At 40.9% G+C, this 14,852-nt stretch overlaps 1 protein-coding gene across 1 annotated transcript; it reads right to left on the bottom strand.

The window, feature by feature from the left end:
• Positions 1-382: 382 nt before the first annotated feature.
• LOC138091833 (dihydrodiol dehydrogenase 3-like) lies at positions 383-13,214 on the bottom strand. Its single transcript, XM_068987815.1, has 9 exons — positions 13,131-13,214; positions 11,050-11,217; positions 10,648-10,764; positions 9,341-9,418; positions 8,803-8,925; positions 7,894-8,003; positions 6,845-7,010; positions 2,500-2,582; positions 383-425 (listed from the first exon to the last, which is right to left on the bottom strand). Exons 1-9 carry the CDS (start codon positions 13,212-13,214, stop codon positions 383-385), a joined length of 972 nt encoding a protein of 323 aa, XP_068843916.1.
• Between the last annotated feature and the right edge of the window lie 1,638 nt (positions 13,215-14,852).

Below are 14,852 nucleotides of genomic sequence, written 5' to 3'. Positions count from 1 at the left end.
TGTCACACAAGCTAGTCTGCCAGCAGAGAGGTTTGACCTGAGACACTCCTTTTATATGCAGGAGACTATTATCTGGAGCTCTAAGTTAATTTTCCAGAGAAAGGTGGTCGGGGATAGCCCCTGTTAATGTCAGAAGAGTGTAGTATAACAGACAGATTTTGGTTTCAGGGGTAGATGCTCGAGAATCTCCAGGGGGACCCCTGAGGCTTGATCATGCCTTTGCGTATTGTCAGGCCAACTTCCTCATGACCTTTGCCATGGATGGGATTCCTCACGCTGGCTCCCAGCACAGACACTTCATTTCAGTACCTCCACCAAGTACAAAAATCTTCACCACCCTAGATGCAAGAAATTCTCGAAGAATCTCAGTGAGAGTTGAGAGTCAATATTCTTCAGAGAATGGATACTCAGGGTGACCAACACCACTGAAAGAGAAGGAGGAGGATTCATTTATTAAGTCAGTCATGTTGTTATAGAGCATTACTCTATGATGCGGTCAGGATGGGCTAAAACTCCAAATCTACAAACACGTCCCTCCTTCTCCCCCAAAAAGCACACATGCAGGTGTCTGCTCCATGTGCACATGGCACCTGCACATCCAGTCCCAACATCCACATGTGACATTCACTCCACAGTGACAGGTAGTTTGACTCGTTACAATTTATAAGAGACCACAAGATCAGGCAGTAACTGTAGCAATCATTTCAGACACAGGTGAAACTTCTGCCCCTAGATGATGAAAAGGTGCACAGTGAACAAATTAGTTGCCCTTTTTCATACATCCATGGTGTATGGGTAAGCAAATGACCACTCCAAAAATGCAGAGTGCCTGGAACTTGTCATCTACTGAAGAGCTGCCACAAGCACCTGAATAATCACACAGCTCAAAGTGGGAATGTTCCTTTCTTAATTTATAGTGTATTAAAACAATTGTATTAATATTACTGCTGTTTTCCTTTTTTTGACCTTTTTACTTTTCTTTCTGAATTTGTCCTTTTCAGTTCATTAAAAAGTGCACTCTGAGCAATTCCAAGTGCCAGGAGCTGTGCTGTTGACCCAAGCCCACAAAGAGGAGTAAGTCTAGGCATTCACAGCCTATGAAGAAGAACATAGAATTATACTTAAGAGCCCCTAAGTACAGAAAAATAACCTTCCACATTTTTTCTTTTATCATGGCTTTTCTCAGAAGCATGATACAGCTTTACAAGCAATAGGGAGAGTTTTGAGATCCTTCATTGGAAACAAAAGCTTCATTTTACCAATAATTTGTATTCCCTTCTCTCTAAACTCCCTTCCAGCTTCTCCCTGTTTGACCAGTCATCTGTCTCTTCAGTCTTGACATCCTCCTGCAGTAATTAGGCAGCTGGAATCCCATGTTAGTGACTAAGTCAAAGTACAGGAGGTAGGGACTCCACAATGGATGGATCACTGATTAATAGATACAACACAGGTGTGAGTCTTTACTCAAGAAAGCAGAAGACCCAGATGATCTTACCTGGGTGTGTCCTGCTAAGGACACAGCAGTCACTCACTGGAGGGTCAGTTAAGCTCATGATCTACTGGTAATTCAGCTTTGTGAGATAACAAGGGTGAGGATGTAGGAGTTGTAACAGGGAAAAAAAGGCCAATGAAGAGATTAATTTGAAAGAAATGGATGATGGTTTGGAGAAAAAATGCCCAGTAGGGAGAAAATCCACCAGACTCTTAGGGGACAGGGTGGAAGCAGGCCCCCTGTGACTTCGTAGCACAGATGTACGTTGGATTTCATGGGCCCATCTTCACAAAAAATATCAACAATACATTTTGTAATTTTGTTAGGAGTGATACGAATGCCTTCTTCCCAGGTGGCTCAGTGTTAAGGATCCACCTGCCAAGCAGGAGACCTGGGTTTGATCCCTAGGGTCACAAGATCCACTGGAGAAGGAAATGGCAATCCACTCCAGTATTATTGCCAAGGAAATCCCAAGAACAGAGGAGCCTATTGGGCTATAGCGCATGGGATGGTAGAGAGTCATATAGGACTTAGAGATTAAACAAAAACAACAAAACAAGAATGTAATGCATGATGGAGTCATTATCATATAGTTATTATTAATATAATTATTTTCCTGATGTAAAAAGAATTAAAGATGAAACATGTTCACAAGTCCTTGAATGAACACTGGGCTGCAGACACTGTGCCCTCTGTTTCCTGAGTCTCTCAGCCCTGAGAGGAGGTACACCAGGCACAGGGATCAAGGGCACAAAGTAGTGAATTCACTATGATGTGAACTCAGGATTTTATTGATGCTCTGTTCTGGGCTCCAATCACATTTTGGTTGGTCCGAGATGAAGCCCTAGGGGAAAGCTCTGGTGTGAGGTATGCAGGAAGCCTCTGGTTTACTCCTATGCTGGAAATCAGGACTGTCTTCCAAAAATTAAGCTTTAAAAAGCTTAGTTCCCCTACTGAACTGCCTGCTACAGAAAATAACATATGTGTGAAACATGCAAGTCACTTACAGTAAAAATTCATAGTATCTCCTATTTCTGTTGAGGCCATCAATTGCTTTCATGTCTTCTGGACTCAGTTCAAAGTCAAACACCTGGAAGAAAGCAAAAAATCATGTTAAATCCCCCCAAGAACTGGCATCCCCCTGGGGACTGGAGGACTTTCCCACTGGATGGAGACAAGAAGAGGGGACAGGGAAGCCATGTCTGTCTTCAGCTTCCAGGTGAACAAGGCTGGGAGCCTCTGCTGAGTTCTCACCTCTCCTTCCCATACCTTCTCCTTCTCTGTCCATCTCACAAATGTTACAATGCATCAGTCCCTTATCTTTCTAAGTGAATCACTTGAAAAAACAAACAAATCAAAATCTTCTTTTACCAAGCACAGTGGTTGGACACTCCTGACTCGATACTGAACCTGAGCTAACATTAACTGATTAACTCTCGCCAACATACCCTAAAGGTGACAGCATTCAGCTGAAGCAGTGTCAGAAGGAGACTCCTGCATGAAAGCCTATTCAAGAATCTGATATCAAACATACTCATTACCTATAATTGAATCTAAAAAACTTTATGTATATACCTTTGTGGAGAAAGCTATGAAAAGTGTTTTAGACATTAGAGAACACCTAAATAATTAAAAATTCATATCATAATTTTGAAACAGAAAGCTCAGTTTTATCAAGAAATTCATTTTCTCCAAAGTGATGTAGTGTTTCAGTGCAACATGAACCAAAGACTTAAACACGTATTATTTTGTGGAATTCAATAAAGTGACACTAAGTTTGAAATTAGCAATAGCTAGTCAAGAGCAGTCAAGATAGCCTTAAAGAAGCAGAATATACCATTCTGAGAAGCAACACTTATTTTATACTTTTCTAACACAGTACAGAAAACTGAATAGTTAAATATAAGGGAGAGGCCAGAAATGTATTTATGAACATTTGATATATGACAGAGTTTGCAGTGAAAATCGGTGGAAAATGTGGACACTTAGATTTCCATTTAAATAAAAAATATATATAGGTAATCATTTTATATCATGTTACAAAATCAGTTCCAGGTGTATTTCAGAGCCAAATTTGAATGCAAACACAAAAACAATTTTTCAGGGGACCATATAATTGACCCTTGACTTGGCCTGAACCATAACTTGCATTGGGCAGTGAAATTTGTCAGAAGAAATGGTGAGTTAGTTCTGAGTCTAGAAATGAAGAGGATTTTTTTCCTACTCCCTAGCTTAGGATCATAATTGGGAAATTAAAAGACACTTGCTCCTTGGAAGAAAAGCTATGACAAACCCTCTGCTGCTGCTATGTCGCTTCAATCATGTCCGACTCTGTGTGACCCCATAGATGGCAGCCCACCAGGCTCCACTGTCCCTGGGATTCTCCAGGCAAGAACACTGGAGTGGGTTGCCAATTTCCTTCTCCAATGCAGGAAACTGAAAAGTGAAAGTGAAGACGCTCAGCCATGTCTGACTCTTAGCAACCCCATGGACTGCAGCCTACCAGGCTCCTCTGTCCATGTGATTTTCCAGGCAAGAGTACTGGAGTGGGGTGCCATTGCCTTCTCCGATGACAAACCTAGACAGCATATTAAAAAGCAGAGATGTCACTTTTCTGACGAAGGTCCATCTAGTCAAAGCTATGGTTTTTCCAGTAGTCATGTATGGATGTGAGAGTTGGACTATAAAGAAAGCTGAGTGCCAAAGAACTGATGCTTTGAACTGTGGTGTTGGAAATGACTCTTGAGAGTCCCTTGGACTGCAAGGAGATAAAACCAGTCAATTGTAAAGGAAATAATTCCTGAACATTCTTTGGAAGGACTGATGCTGAAGCTAAAACTCCAATACTTTGGCCACCTGATGCAAAGAGCTGACTTATTGGATAAGACCCTGATGCTGGGAAAGATTGAAGGCAGGAGGAGAAGGGGAGGACAGAGGATGAGATGGTTGGATGGCATCACTGACTCGATGGACATGAATTTGAGTAAACTCCAGGAGTTGGCAGTGGACAGGGAAGCCTGGCATGCTGCAGTGCATGGGGTTGCAGAGAGTCAGACATGACTGAGTAACGAAACTGACTGACTGGCTTGGGATCATAGGGCTGTGTTGAGATAGTTGTCACAGTCTCAGTTCAGTTCAGTCACTCAGTCATGTCTGACTATTTGCAACCCCATGAATTGCAGCACACCAGGCCTCCCTGTCCATCACCAGCTCCTGGAGTTCACTCAAACTCACATCCATCGAGTCGGTGATGCCATCCAGCCATCTCATCCTCTGTCATCCCCTTCTCCTCCTGCCCCAATCCCTTCCAGCATCAGAGTTTTTCCCAATGTGTCATCTCTTTGTATCAGGTAGCCAAAGTATTGGAGTTTCAGCTTTAGCATCAGTCTTTCCAATGAACACCCAGGACTGATCTCCTTTAGAATAGACTGATTGGATCTCCTTGTAGTCCAAGGGATTCTCTCTTACATAAATCACAGCAGGATCCTCTATGACCCACCTCCCAGAATATTGGAAATTAAAGCAAAAATAAATGAATGGGACCTAATTAAAATTAAAAGCTTCTGCACAACAAAGAAAACTATAAGCAAGGTGAAAAGACAGCCTTCAGAATGGGAGAAAATAATAGCAAATGAAGCAACTGACAGAGAACTAATCTCAAAAACATACAAGCAAATCCTGCAGCTCAATTCCAGAAAAACGAATGACCCAATCAAAAAATGGGCCAAAGAACTAAACAGACATTCCTCCAAAAACAGACAGATGGCTAACAAACACATAGAATGATGCTCAACATCACTCATTATCAGAGTGCAAATCAAAACCACAATGAGGTACCATTTCATGCCAGTCAGAATGGCTGCTATCCAAAAGTCTACAAACCACATAGGCTGGAGAAGGTGTGGAAAACAGGGACTCCTCATACACTGTTGGTGGGAATGAAAACTAGTACAGCCACTATGGAGAACAGTGTGGAGATTCTTTAAAAAAACAGAAACAGAACTGCCATATGACCCAGCAATCCCACTGCTGGGCATATACACCAAGGAAATCAGAATTGAAATAGACATGTGTACCCCAATGTTCACTGAAGCACTGTTTACAATAGCTAGGACATAGAAGCAACCTAGATGTCCATCAGCAGAGAATAGATAAGAAAGCTGTGGTACATATACACAATGGAATATTACTCAGCCATTAAAAAGAATGCATTTGAATCATTTACAATGAGGTGGGTGAAACTAGAGCCTATTATACACACTGAAGTAAACCATAAAGAAAAACACCAATACAGTATACTAATGCATATATATGGAATTTAGATAGATGGTAATGATGACTGTATATGTGAGAGCGCAAAAGTGACACAGATGTAAAGAACAGTCTTTTGGACTCTTTGGGAGAATGTGAGGATGGGATGATTTGAGAGAATAGCATTGAAATATGTATATTATCATAAGTGAAATCGATCGCCAGTCCAGGTTCAATGCATGAGACAGGGTGCTCGGGGCTGGTGCACTGGGGTGACCCTGAGGGATGGGATGGGGAGAGATGTGGGAGGGGGGTTCAGGATGGGGAACACATGTACACCCATGGCTGATTCATGTCAATGTATGGCAAAAACCACTACAGTATTGTAAAGTAATTAGCCTCCAATTAAAATAAATTAATTAATTTAATTTTAAAAAGGAGGTTAAAGATTACTGCCATAAATGTGTGCCCCAAAATTCACATCTTAATGGTGTTAGAAAAGGAGTTTTTGAGAGGTGATTAGGACATGATTGTGGAGCCCTCATGAATGAGATTTTTTAAATATCATATAATATAAGAGACTTGGGACAGCTCTGTGGCCCCCTCCACCATGTTAAGGTACAAGGAGAAGCCTGTGACATGGAGGAGGGCCCTCACTTGACCACACGGGCACCCTGACCTCAGACCTCCAGCTTCAGAACTGTGAGAAACAAATTTCACTTTTTTCTCAGTCACTCAGGCTGTAGTATTTTGTTAAAACACACAAAAAGTTCTAAAAAAATCACATAATGCAATTTCATCAATTGAGAACAAAGACAATAAGATATCATTTGTACAATGTGACAGAATAAATTGGAGACATAGCACTGGAGTTAAAAATCTCTGTTTTCTGTCCAACCATAACCCTCTCCAGCCATGCTAACTCTCCTGTTGTCACATCAGGTGGAGAAAACCACCAGGTATACACACAAGCCTTTCATGCATGGGAAAGAGCAGGTAACTCATTTTGACTCAAGGAAAGTCTTGAGAGATGGACACAGAATGCCCCTCATGAAGGATATTCCCTAGAAGCCCTCTGCCCATGGCCCCACTCATCATCACCTGTATGTTCTCTTTGACCCGCTTCTTGTTGAAACTCTTGGCCAGAACCACAACCCCACGTTGTATCTGGTAGCGAAGGGCAACTAGAGCTGGGGTTTGCTTGTGCTTTTGGGCAATGGCAGAGAGAACTGGGTCCTCCAAGAGAACAGGGTGGTTCAGGTTCACCCTGGAAGGAAATTCAGAATTGATGAGGAGCTGAGACAAATGAGCTCATTTGTCTTCTCATTTGTCTCAGCTTCTCAAACAGACCAAGAAGGTCCACTGTAGACAGGGCTTCTCAAAGTGTGGTCCATGGACCAACAGCATCAGCATCACTTGGGATCTTGTAAGAAATACAAATTCCATGCTTTAGCTGAAGACAAACTGAATCAGGACCTCAACTGTGTAACCTCCTATTCTGAGTTTACAGGGCTCTGCAGGTGATTCAGATGCATTATTGAGTTGAGACCAGGACTGCCAAACTCACGGATTGTTCTTTAAATCTGAGAGGTTGTTTTTCTTCTATTATCAAAAGCATGAATAAAGAAAGAGAAGAAGAAAAAAAAAAAACAGGGATCATTTTTAAATTTCACTTTTCTAAGGTACTAATTGAGAAGTCTCAAAATAAGAGACATTTATTTCATCATTATTCTACTATAGATGTTTACAAACATGGTTCATCGAAATTTTTTCTAACATGATTGATCTATGAGATACATATTATTATCCTAATTTTAGACATAAGGTAAGAGGCTTGGAACATCTATTTTTAGAAATGTTTTCCTTGGTTAATAAATAAGTAAATCATGACATAATGCTGTGTCTCTGATCTCACCTGGGGGACTATATGTAGATTTTAATGCAGACATTTATTACTGATGAGTCGACAAGCTAATTTAATGTGGAAAAACAGCCTGGGTGATGGGATGATAAAAGAGAAGAATTCATTCCATCCCTACCCGCTCTCCCCCCCGCCTATGAGAGCTATCTGAGCAGTGTACAATGTAAACTATTTCATCAAAAATTGAATTTCAGGGGAAATTCCAGTTGTCTTCAATAGGATTCAGTACCATTCTTTTACACGTTGGGATCCCAGAGCACCAAAGGCCACAAGAACAATACCATGTGACTTGCAGAAATCCAACAGTTTGCTCTGATTGAGATAAGGGTGACATTCCACCTGTAGAATGCCCAAAGAGAAGAGTGTCAGATTATATGCAAAGGTAATAGTAACAGGACAGAGAAAGATTAAAAGGTTAAAAAAAAATGCTGAGGGAAAAACTGTAACATTAACTGAAAAATTGAAATATCAACAGCAAGAGTGAAATAGAGAAAAGTGTGTTTATATAGGTAATTTTATGATGGAAATGGATGGGAGAACAAGCCCAAGATTGAGTAGTCAAAATATGGGCTCTACATCTGAGTAAACGTTTCAGAGTAAATATTTTATCTACTGTTAGTATTACCATGAACCTTTAATTTCACCCTCTAACCTAGACAGTTTTCATCATCCCCAGCACATTTTTTGTACTGTGCTCCCTGTTGAAGGCCCATACAGGATGAGACCCTCAAGACTAAGGATTTAGCCATCAAAACTCCACACAATTTCTTAAGCCAGTCCTACATGATTTGTCTTGTTTATTTACTTCCCACTCCTTTTTTCATGGTTTTCCTTCCTATTCATGGTTTGCTACAAGGCAGTTTTCCATCCAATTTCTGGTCATGATTTTATCTCAGAAAAATGCCTCTGGGTTCTACCCATAGTTTACCTAGAAGCTTTCCCCACCTTTTCCACCCAAATTTATCAGACAAGGATACCATTCTGGGTTCTATTCACACTATCCAGACAGAGGCTCTGCGCTCTAGAATCTTCTGTCCACAAAGGTCGGATGAACAGGAGGGAAGGAAAGACAGACATCAGGCTCCAGTGCAAGAAGGAGGTTGTGAAGAGCAGGAGGGAGAGGAGCCAAGCTGCTCACCTGGTTGCAGACGGGCTTGTACTTGAGCCCCGGCTTGTTCAGGATCTTCTCCAGCTGCTTGTGGTTGAAGTTGGACACCCCGATGGACTTGGTCAGCCCTGCGTCCTTACACTTCTCCAGGGCCTGGGAGGGAGGGGTGGTGAAAAATTACATGGAATGATAGAGCAAGAATAAATGCTGAGAAACATCGGTAATCACTGTCATCCATCAAGAATTAGCAATGATTATCAAGAAGAAAAAAGTGGGAAAAGTCATGACACAGGAAGAATTACTGTCTCCTCCTTAGAAAAAAACCCTGGAGAAGACATATCACATGGAAGGAAAGAGATATCTGTCTGCACTGTCCCATATTCTCCTCCTTTGTTCTTCTCTGTGAACATTTCAGCAATGATTTTCTCCCCACAACCTCAACATCACAACCCTTAGATTCATGAACTGCTGAGTCTGATGGGCCACAGCCCATTCTCACAGGTGGAAGAGATGAAGGATGTTCCCCCTCTCCTGGCTCCTCCCCTGGTTCTCTCCTCCCTGGACTCACCTCCCATGTAAGACAGAGATCCACTGAGTCAAATATCAGTTTTCCATTTTCATCTTTTGGAAATAATTCCTCCCCTGGCTGGAACAGAAGCAGGCGTTTTAGAGATGTTACAAAATAATTTCCCGACACTTATCCAGGGTGAAAGGCATCAGGAATTAAACATCCATGAGATAGGTTTAAACTTTCTAGATGCTAACATCTGCAAAGTGATTTGTTTGTGGAGTTGTAAGCAGTGTCTATAGGATGGAGGCTTATTCTAATCTCTTATACTTAATATATGTTGGAATAAATACAATTTTTCTAGGTCCTAAAAGTGACTCACAGTGATTTCTGTGAATTTTGTCTGTTCCTTGTACTTGTCTATTTGAAATGCCTCTCTTGATCTAGAACTGGTAGTAAGTTATATGGGCTTTATTTCCAGCATAAATATTGCAATCACTTTCTTTTCCCTCTGAGGATCAGATGCCATAGGGCAGCCATATGAACCAGCAAGGCTCAAGTTAGGTGGATATGGAATGTGGAAGATCCAGACAAGCTCTCAAATTTGTGACCATGAGTCTTGAACAGCCCCAAGGCCATATTTGCCACCAATGGAAAATGTTCAGTAAACATACAGCATACCATGAGCAAAGCCATGATAAGGGATAGAAATTAGAAGACATTTCTGAAGAGTACTGAAACTCTTAAAATATGTCTGTGACTGGGACTTGCCATCCACATAGTCCACTAAGCGATTTTGCATCAGATGACTTGAGTTGATTTCTACAACTTGAAATCAAGAATTCTAAGTAAACTGTTCTTATTGGCTAAGTGCAATTTACAAACACCATCCTGAAGACAGGCAAAAGTGTAGGCAAGGTCTTCCAAGTCCCTATAAAGGTATGAGGTTTAGACGCACCCAGAGGGAGTACCACCAAATATGCTCAACTTAAAAGGATGAAAGACAAGATAAACTCATCATGTTCAATGTAAGGCAGTGTCATGCTCATCACAGCTGCACCAAACTCTTGGTTCATGAAATCCCCAGAGACTCAGGAGTCATAACCAGGACTGTGTGCAGAACTGGCTTATTTCTCAAGCTCTTCAGGCAGAAAAACTCAGATTATTTAATACCTTTCCCTGGGAGTCTTGTAAGGGATTCAAAGAAGCTCAGTAAAAAGATGATCACAAATGATTATTTGGGGGATTCTACTCTAGTGTAATCATCCCTTCAACCTACTAAGAAAAATCTTTATCCAACCATCCAAGCAAGTTGATGCACATTCTAACACAAGATACAAAATGATGTGATCACAGAAAGTTCTAACCTTCAGAGCCACTGGAATATGAATAATATAGAGATCAACATAATCCAGTTGAAGATTTTTCAGTGATTTTTCCAAGGCTGGTTGGACCAACTCTGGTCGAAGGGAAGTTAACCAAAGCTGCAGAGATTAAAGAATGGAAGTTGTATTAATAACACTTTAAGTAACTTTTTTTCCTTATCACTTGGCTTGTGGGATATTACTACCTTGACAAAGGATACATCTGGGCTCATGGCATTAAAGCACCAACTCTTAACCACTGAACCATGAGGGAACTCTAATACTTCAGGAATGTATGTAAGAATAGTTCACCAAACAATTATTCACCAAACAATGATCCTATTATATAATTGTCACCTGGGCAAAATCACTTGCACACATCTATACACACTCAACACACAGCACCTTTGAGGTGTAGAATATGTCTTCTCTCTTCACAGTGCCATCTGCAATCTTGCTTCGAATGGCCTGGCCAACTTGCTCTTCATTTTGGTACACATGAGCACAGTCAATATGGCGGAACCCAACCTCGATAGCGAATTTGGTGATTTCCAGAGCTTCCTTCTTAGCAGCCTACATAAGCAATAACGTAGAAGTTTAATATCTACATGATCAAGAGATTGCTAAGGCACAAGATTGATCTTCCTAAGAATCAACATTTCTTTGTGCTTATGGTTCATTGGACAAGTGTTGTGATGAATTCATGATAGTTTCTCTGAATGTTCCTGGCCAGAGATTAAATGGGTACCAAGGAACACTTCAATCCCAGATGGCCAGTGGTTGATCACTGGCCTCAGAGGACCCCAAGACAACCTCCAGGTTCAGTGGTTTGCTGGAAGACCCAAAGGACTCAGCATAAAGTTGTAGTCATGGATAAGATTTATACTGTGGGATGTTTGAGGCAAAATCAACAAAGGTGTAAAATCCCTGGTAAGAGCATCAAGAATCATGTGAAAGCTTCTAAGACTTCTGTCTCCCAATGAAGCCACACAGAATACAAATAAAAAGCATATATATTGAATAAAGTGATGTTTTCATATAAGTATACATTGCTAATGATTACCACAATCAACCTAGGCAACAGATCCATCACCTCACATACTTAAATGTATGGCATGTTTGTAAGAAAATTTAAGGTCTAGTTTCTACAAAATCTCAAGATATAGCCCATTGTCTTTAATTATAATCACCGTGCTATACATCAAGTGTTCAGACTTATTCATTTTAGTACTGAAAGTCTGTACTATTGACCAACATCTTTTCATTTTTCCTAGACTTGTCCCCACCTTCTGGTCACAATACCCTACTCTTTCTCCTATGAGTTCCACTGTTTTAGATTCCACCTATAAGGAGATCATACAGTAACTGTCTGTTTATGGCTTATTACACTTAGCTTAAAGTTAGTTCATCTGTGTGGTTTGAAATGATGGGATTAATTTCATTTTTAATATTGAATAATATTTCATTTCTTTTTATGTGATTCAGACTCGTTCCTGTTTCAAGGAAGTAGATAGTGGTGTAGCTTCTCTCTGTTAGAGTTAGTCCTGGATTTTCTTAAATGCTCGGCCATTTGTGTGTTTACCAGGGAATGAACCCAGTGAGCTTCAGTAACAGCCTGGACTCTTCCCTCCCCTCACCCCAATTTGTACTACAAAGTACTGTCTTCTGTCTCCAAAATGCATCTAATTACTTCCATCGGTTTTATAGATGAAAAACATAAGGCTCAACGTTTAAGGACCAGTCCATTGTCACAACTACATACTATAAACACAAGATAGATAGCAAATTTTCTGACAGCACAGACTTGTCCACTAGCTCCTCTCTTATACCCCAGCACTGAAAACAATATTTAAATAAAAGCACATTACAAAACACAAAGATACATTACAAAACCTGGCCTGTAAGATTGCATATTATCACCTCAAATGATACTATAGTTCCCATCAGAAGTTTCCAAGCAGAAACAGAAGCACAGAGCAAAACACAGCTGGAGTGTTTCTGCCCTGGCACCTACCAGGCAGCCCACAGTACAAAAAAAATTTTCTCCCATTATGTTTCAGTCACCTCATCTTCAGGACCTTCCACCTAAAAACTTTTCTGGGTCATATCTTTTTGGAACGAGGAAAGAGTTCCTGAAATAATAAAATCTACAGAGAAACCCCACCATTGCAATCATCCTTAAAGCAAAGCAGCTGACAGTAAGTGTTCTCCACAGCCAAGTCTCACCTCTTCTGCCAATCTGGGAAAGAGATGGAAACTGGAAGGAAACCCAGAATAATCTGCAGGTGAGCACAGCTTCAGACCCTGATGCAAAGTGGAGATTGGATGCTCTTTCTCCTTTCACAGGGCATGGTTCTAACCTGGTTAGTGGAACCACATCACCCTCCCAGAGTCACACAGGAGCTCAGTGCTTGACAACCCAAGTCCCTTTCGCTCATGTCACATCCACTACTATTTATATCTCAACCCCAAACCACTACTGTTACCTCTGGAGGTGCGTAGGTTCCAAATCCCAGGACAGGAATGAAGTGGCCATCATTAAGCTTCACCTTCTGGCTTTTGGGGTCCATTGCCTGTTGTTCCCCTGAGTAAGCAGATTGATTTTTTCTTCTGCCTTCAGAGGTTATAAATAACAAGAAGGTAACACCCCAGCTGCACTGTCCAGTGTTAGCAGATGCATTGCAGGAGAAGTGTGATTAACCTAATGCCCATGGAGTCAGAGAGTTAACTTGTTTGATTTTTTTATCAGTATAACCTAAAGTTTTATATAAAGTGAGATTGGCTGAGCAATTAATGACCATTAGTTAAACTAGAAATTTCCACACTCCAATTTTTTGTGTTTTCTATTATAGGCCCAATCTCAATCAAACATAAACTGAGACAATTGTCCTACAGTACAAACAGCACACATACACACATCACAAAATGTAAAGTGATAACAGCATTTTTGAAAATGTTATCCCTTAATAAAGAATCAAAACTTCAAGTGAAAGTAAATTTTCCTTTTTACATTTCTCACCAGCAAAATTATTTTGCTTTACAGACCTGACTGTGGTAAAATCCTGAACAGGATACCTAAACCAGACATTTTGGAAAAGTATTTATTAGAGGTTAATTATTAATAGCTTTAGGATACCATGTGCAGTGTGCAGAGAACGTTGTACTTAGTTATATAACTTTTACAGTACGCTTGCTTTCCAGGTGGCCCTAGTGGTAAAGAACCTGCCTGCCAATGCAGGAGATGTACAGTTTCGATCACTGGGTTCAATCCCTGGGTTGGGAAGATCCCCTGAAGGAGAGCATGGCAACCCACTCCAGTATTCTTGCCTGGGGAATCCCATGAACAGAGGAGTCTGGCAGGCTGCAGTCCATGGGGTTGCAAAGAGTTGGATGGGACTAAAACAGCTTAGCGCATACCCAGAGTACTTTCATAATGTAACTGATACATACTTTACATAATTTACTAACTTGTTGAACATTATTCATAAAAGAAAACGCAAGAAACTACATGTATGTTAGTCGCTCAGTTGTGTCCGACTCTTTGCGACCCATGGGGTGTAGCCCACCAGGTTCCTCCAGCCATGGGATTTTCCAGGTAAAAATTCTGGAGTAGTTTGCTATTTCCTTCACCAGGGGATCTTCCTGACCCAGGGATCAAACCCGAGTCTCCTGCATAAGCTACATAAATTATAACAAATTTGGAAAGAGTAAGGGAAATTGTGATGCACTGATATGTGGGGGTGTGGTGAAGTTAAATAAAATTTAACATATATAGTGATGTCAGCAAAATGGTGAAGTAAGATGACTGAATTCTCCCTTGGAAAGGCTAGAAAAGAAAGAGAAAGCAGCTGAAAAACCTCATAAGATCTCTAGAAAACACTCAAAGATCTACAGCAACAAAGTGAACACACAATTAGGAAAAATCCAGAACAGAATGGTAGGAAATTTCATCGTGTATTACTCACCTGTACCCTCCTCCTCCCTGGGACAGTGCACTCTTGATCAGCCCCCAGTTGCTTCCCTCAATCCAGAGTGATCAAAGAAAACCAACTGTGCAATGTTCCAACCAACTTGGGGGCTGCCTGGGGACTGGTGCCTGTTCCACTTAACTCTAAGCTTAAACTGAAGAGCAGCTGGAATGGCTATTGCAGCTGCAGGGGAACTATATATATATACATACATACACACAGAGCCAAGGACAAAGGAAT

This window comes from Capricornis sumatraensis, chromosome 15 (assembly GCF_032405125.1).
Source record: "Capricornis sumatraensis isolate serow.1 chromosome 15, serow.2, whole genome shotgun sequence".
NCBI lineage: Eukaryota > Metazoa > Chordata > Mammalia > Artiodactyla > Bovidae > Capricornis > Capricornis sumatraensis.
Note: the sequence above shows the minus strand (reverse complement) of the source record. Positions and strands in the feature narration are given on the sequence as shown.

What these genes read in the sequence shown, in the direction of transcription:
- LOC138091833 (XM_068987815.1), bottom strand. Translation starts at nt 13,214, where the DNA reads ATGGACCCCAAAAGCCAGAAGGTGAAGCTTAATGATGGCCACTTCATT. An exon ending in ATCTCTGTCTTACATGGGAG is followed by an intron (nt 8,926 to 9,340) that starts GTGAGTCCAGGG and finishes CCTCCCTCCCAG; the next exon opens with GCCCTGGAGAAGTGTAAGGA. An exon ending in ACAAGCCCGTCTGCAACCAG is followed by an intron (nt 8,004 to 8,802) that starts GTGAGCAGCTTG and finishes GGCATTCTACAG; the next exon opens with GTGGAATGTCACCCTTATCT.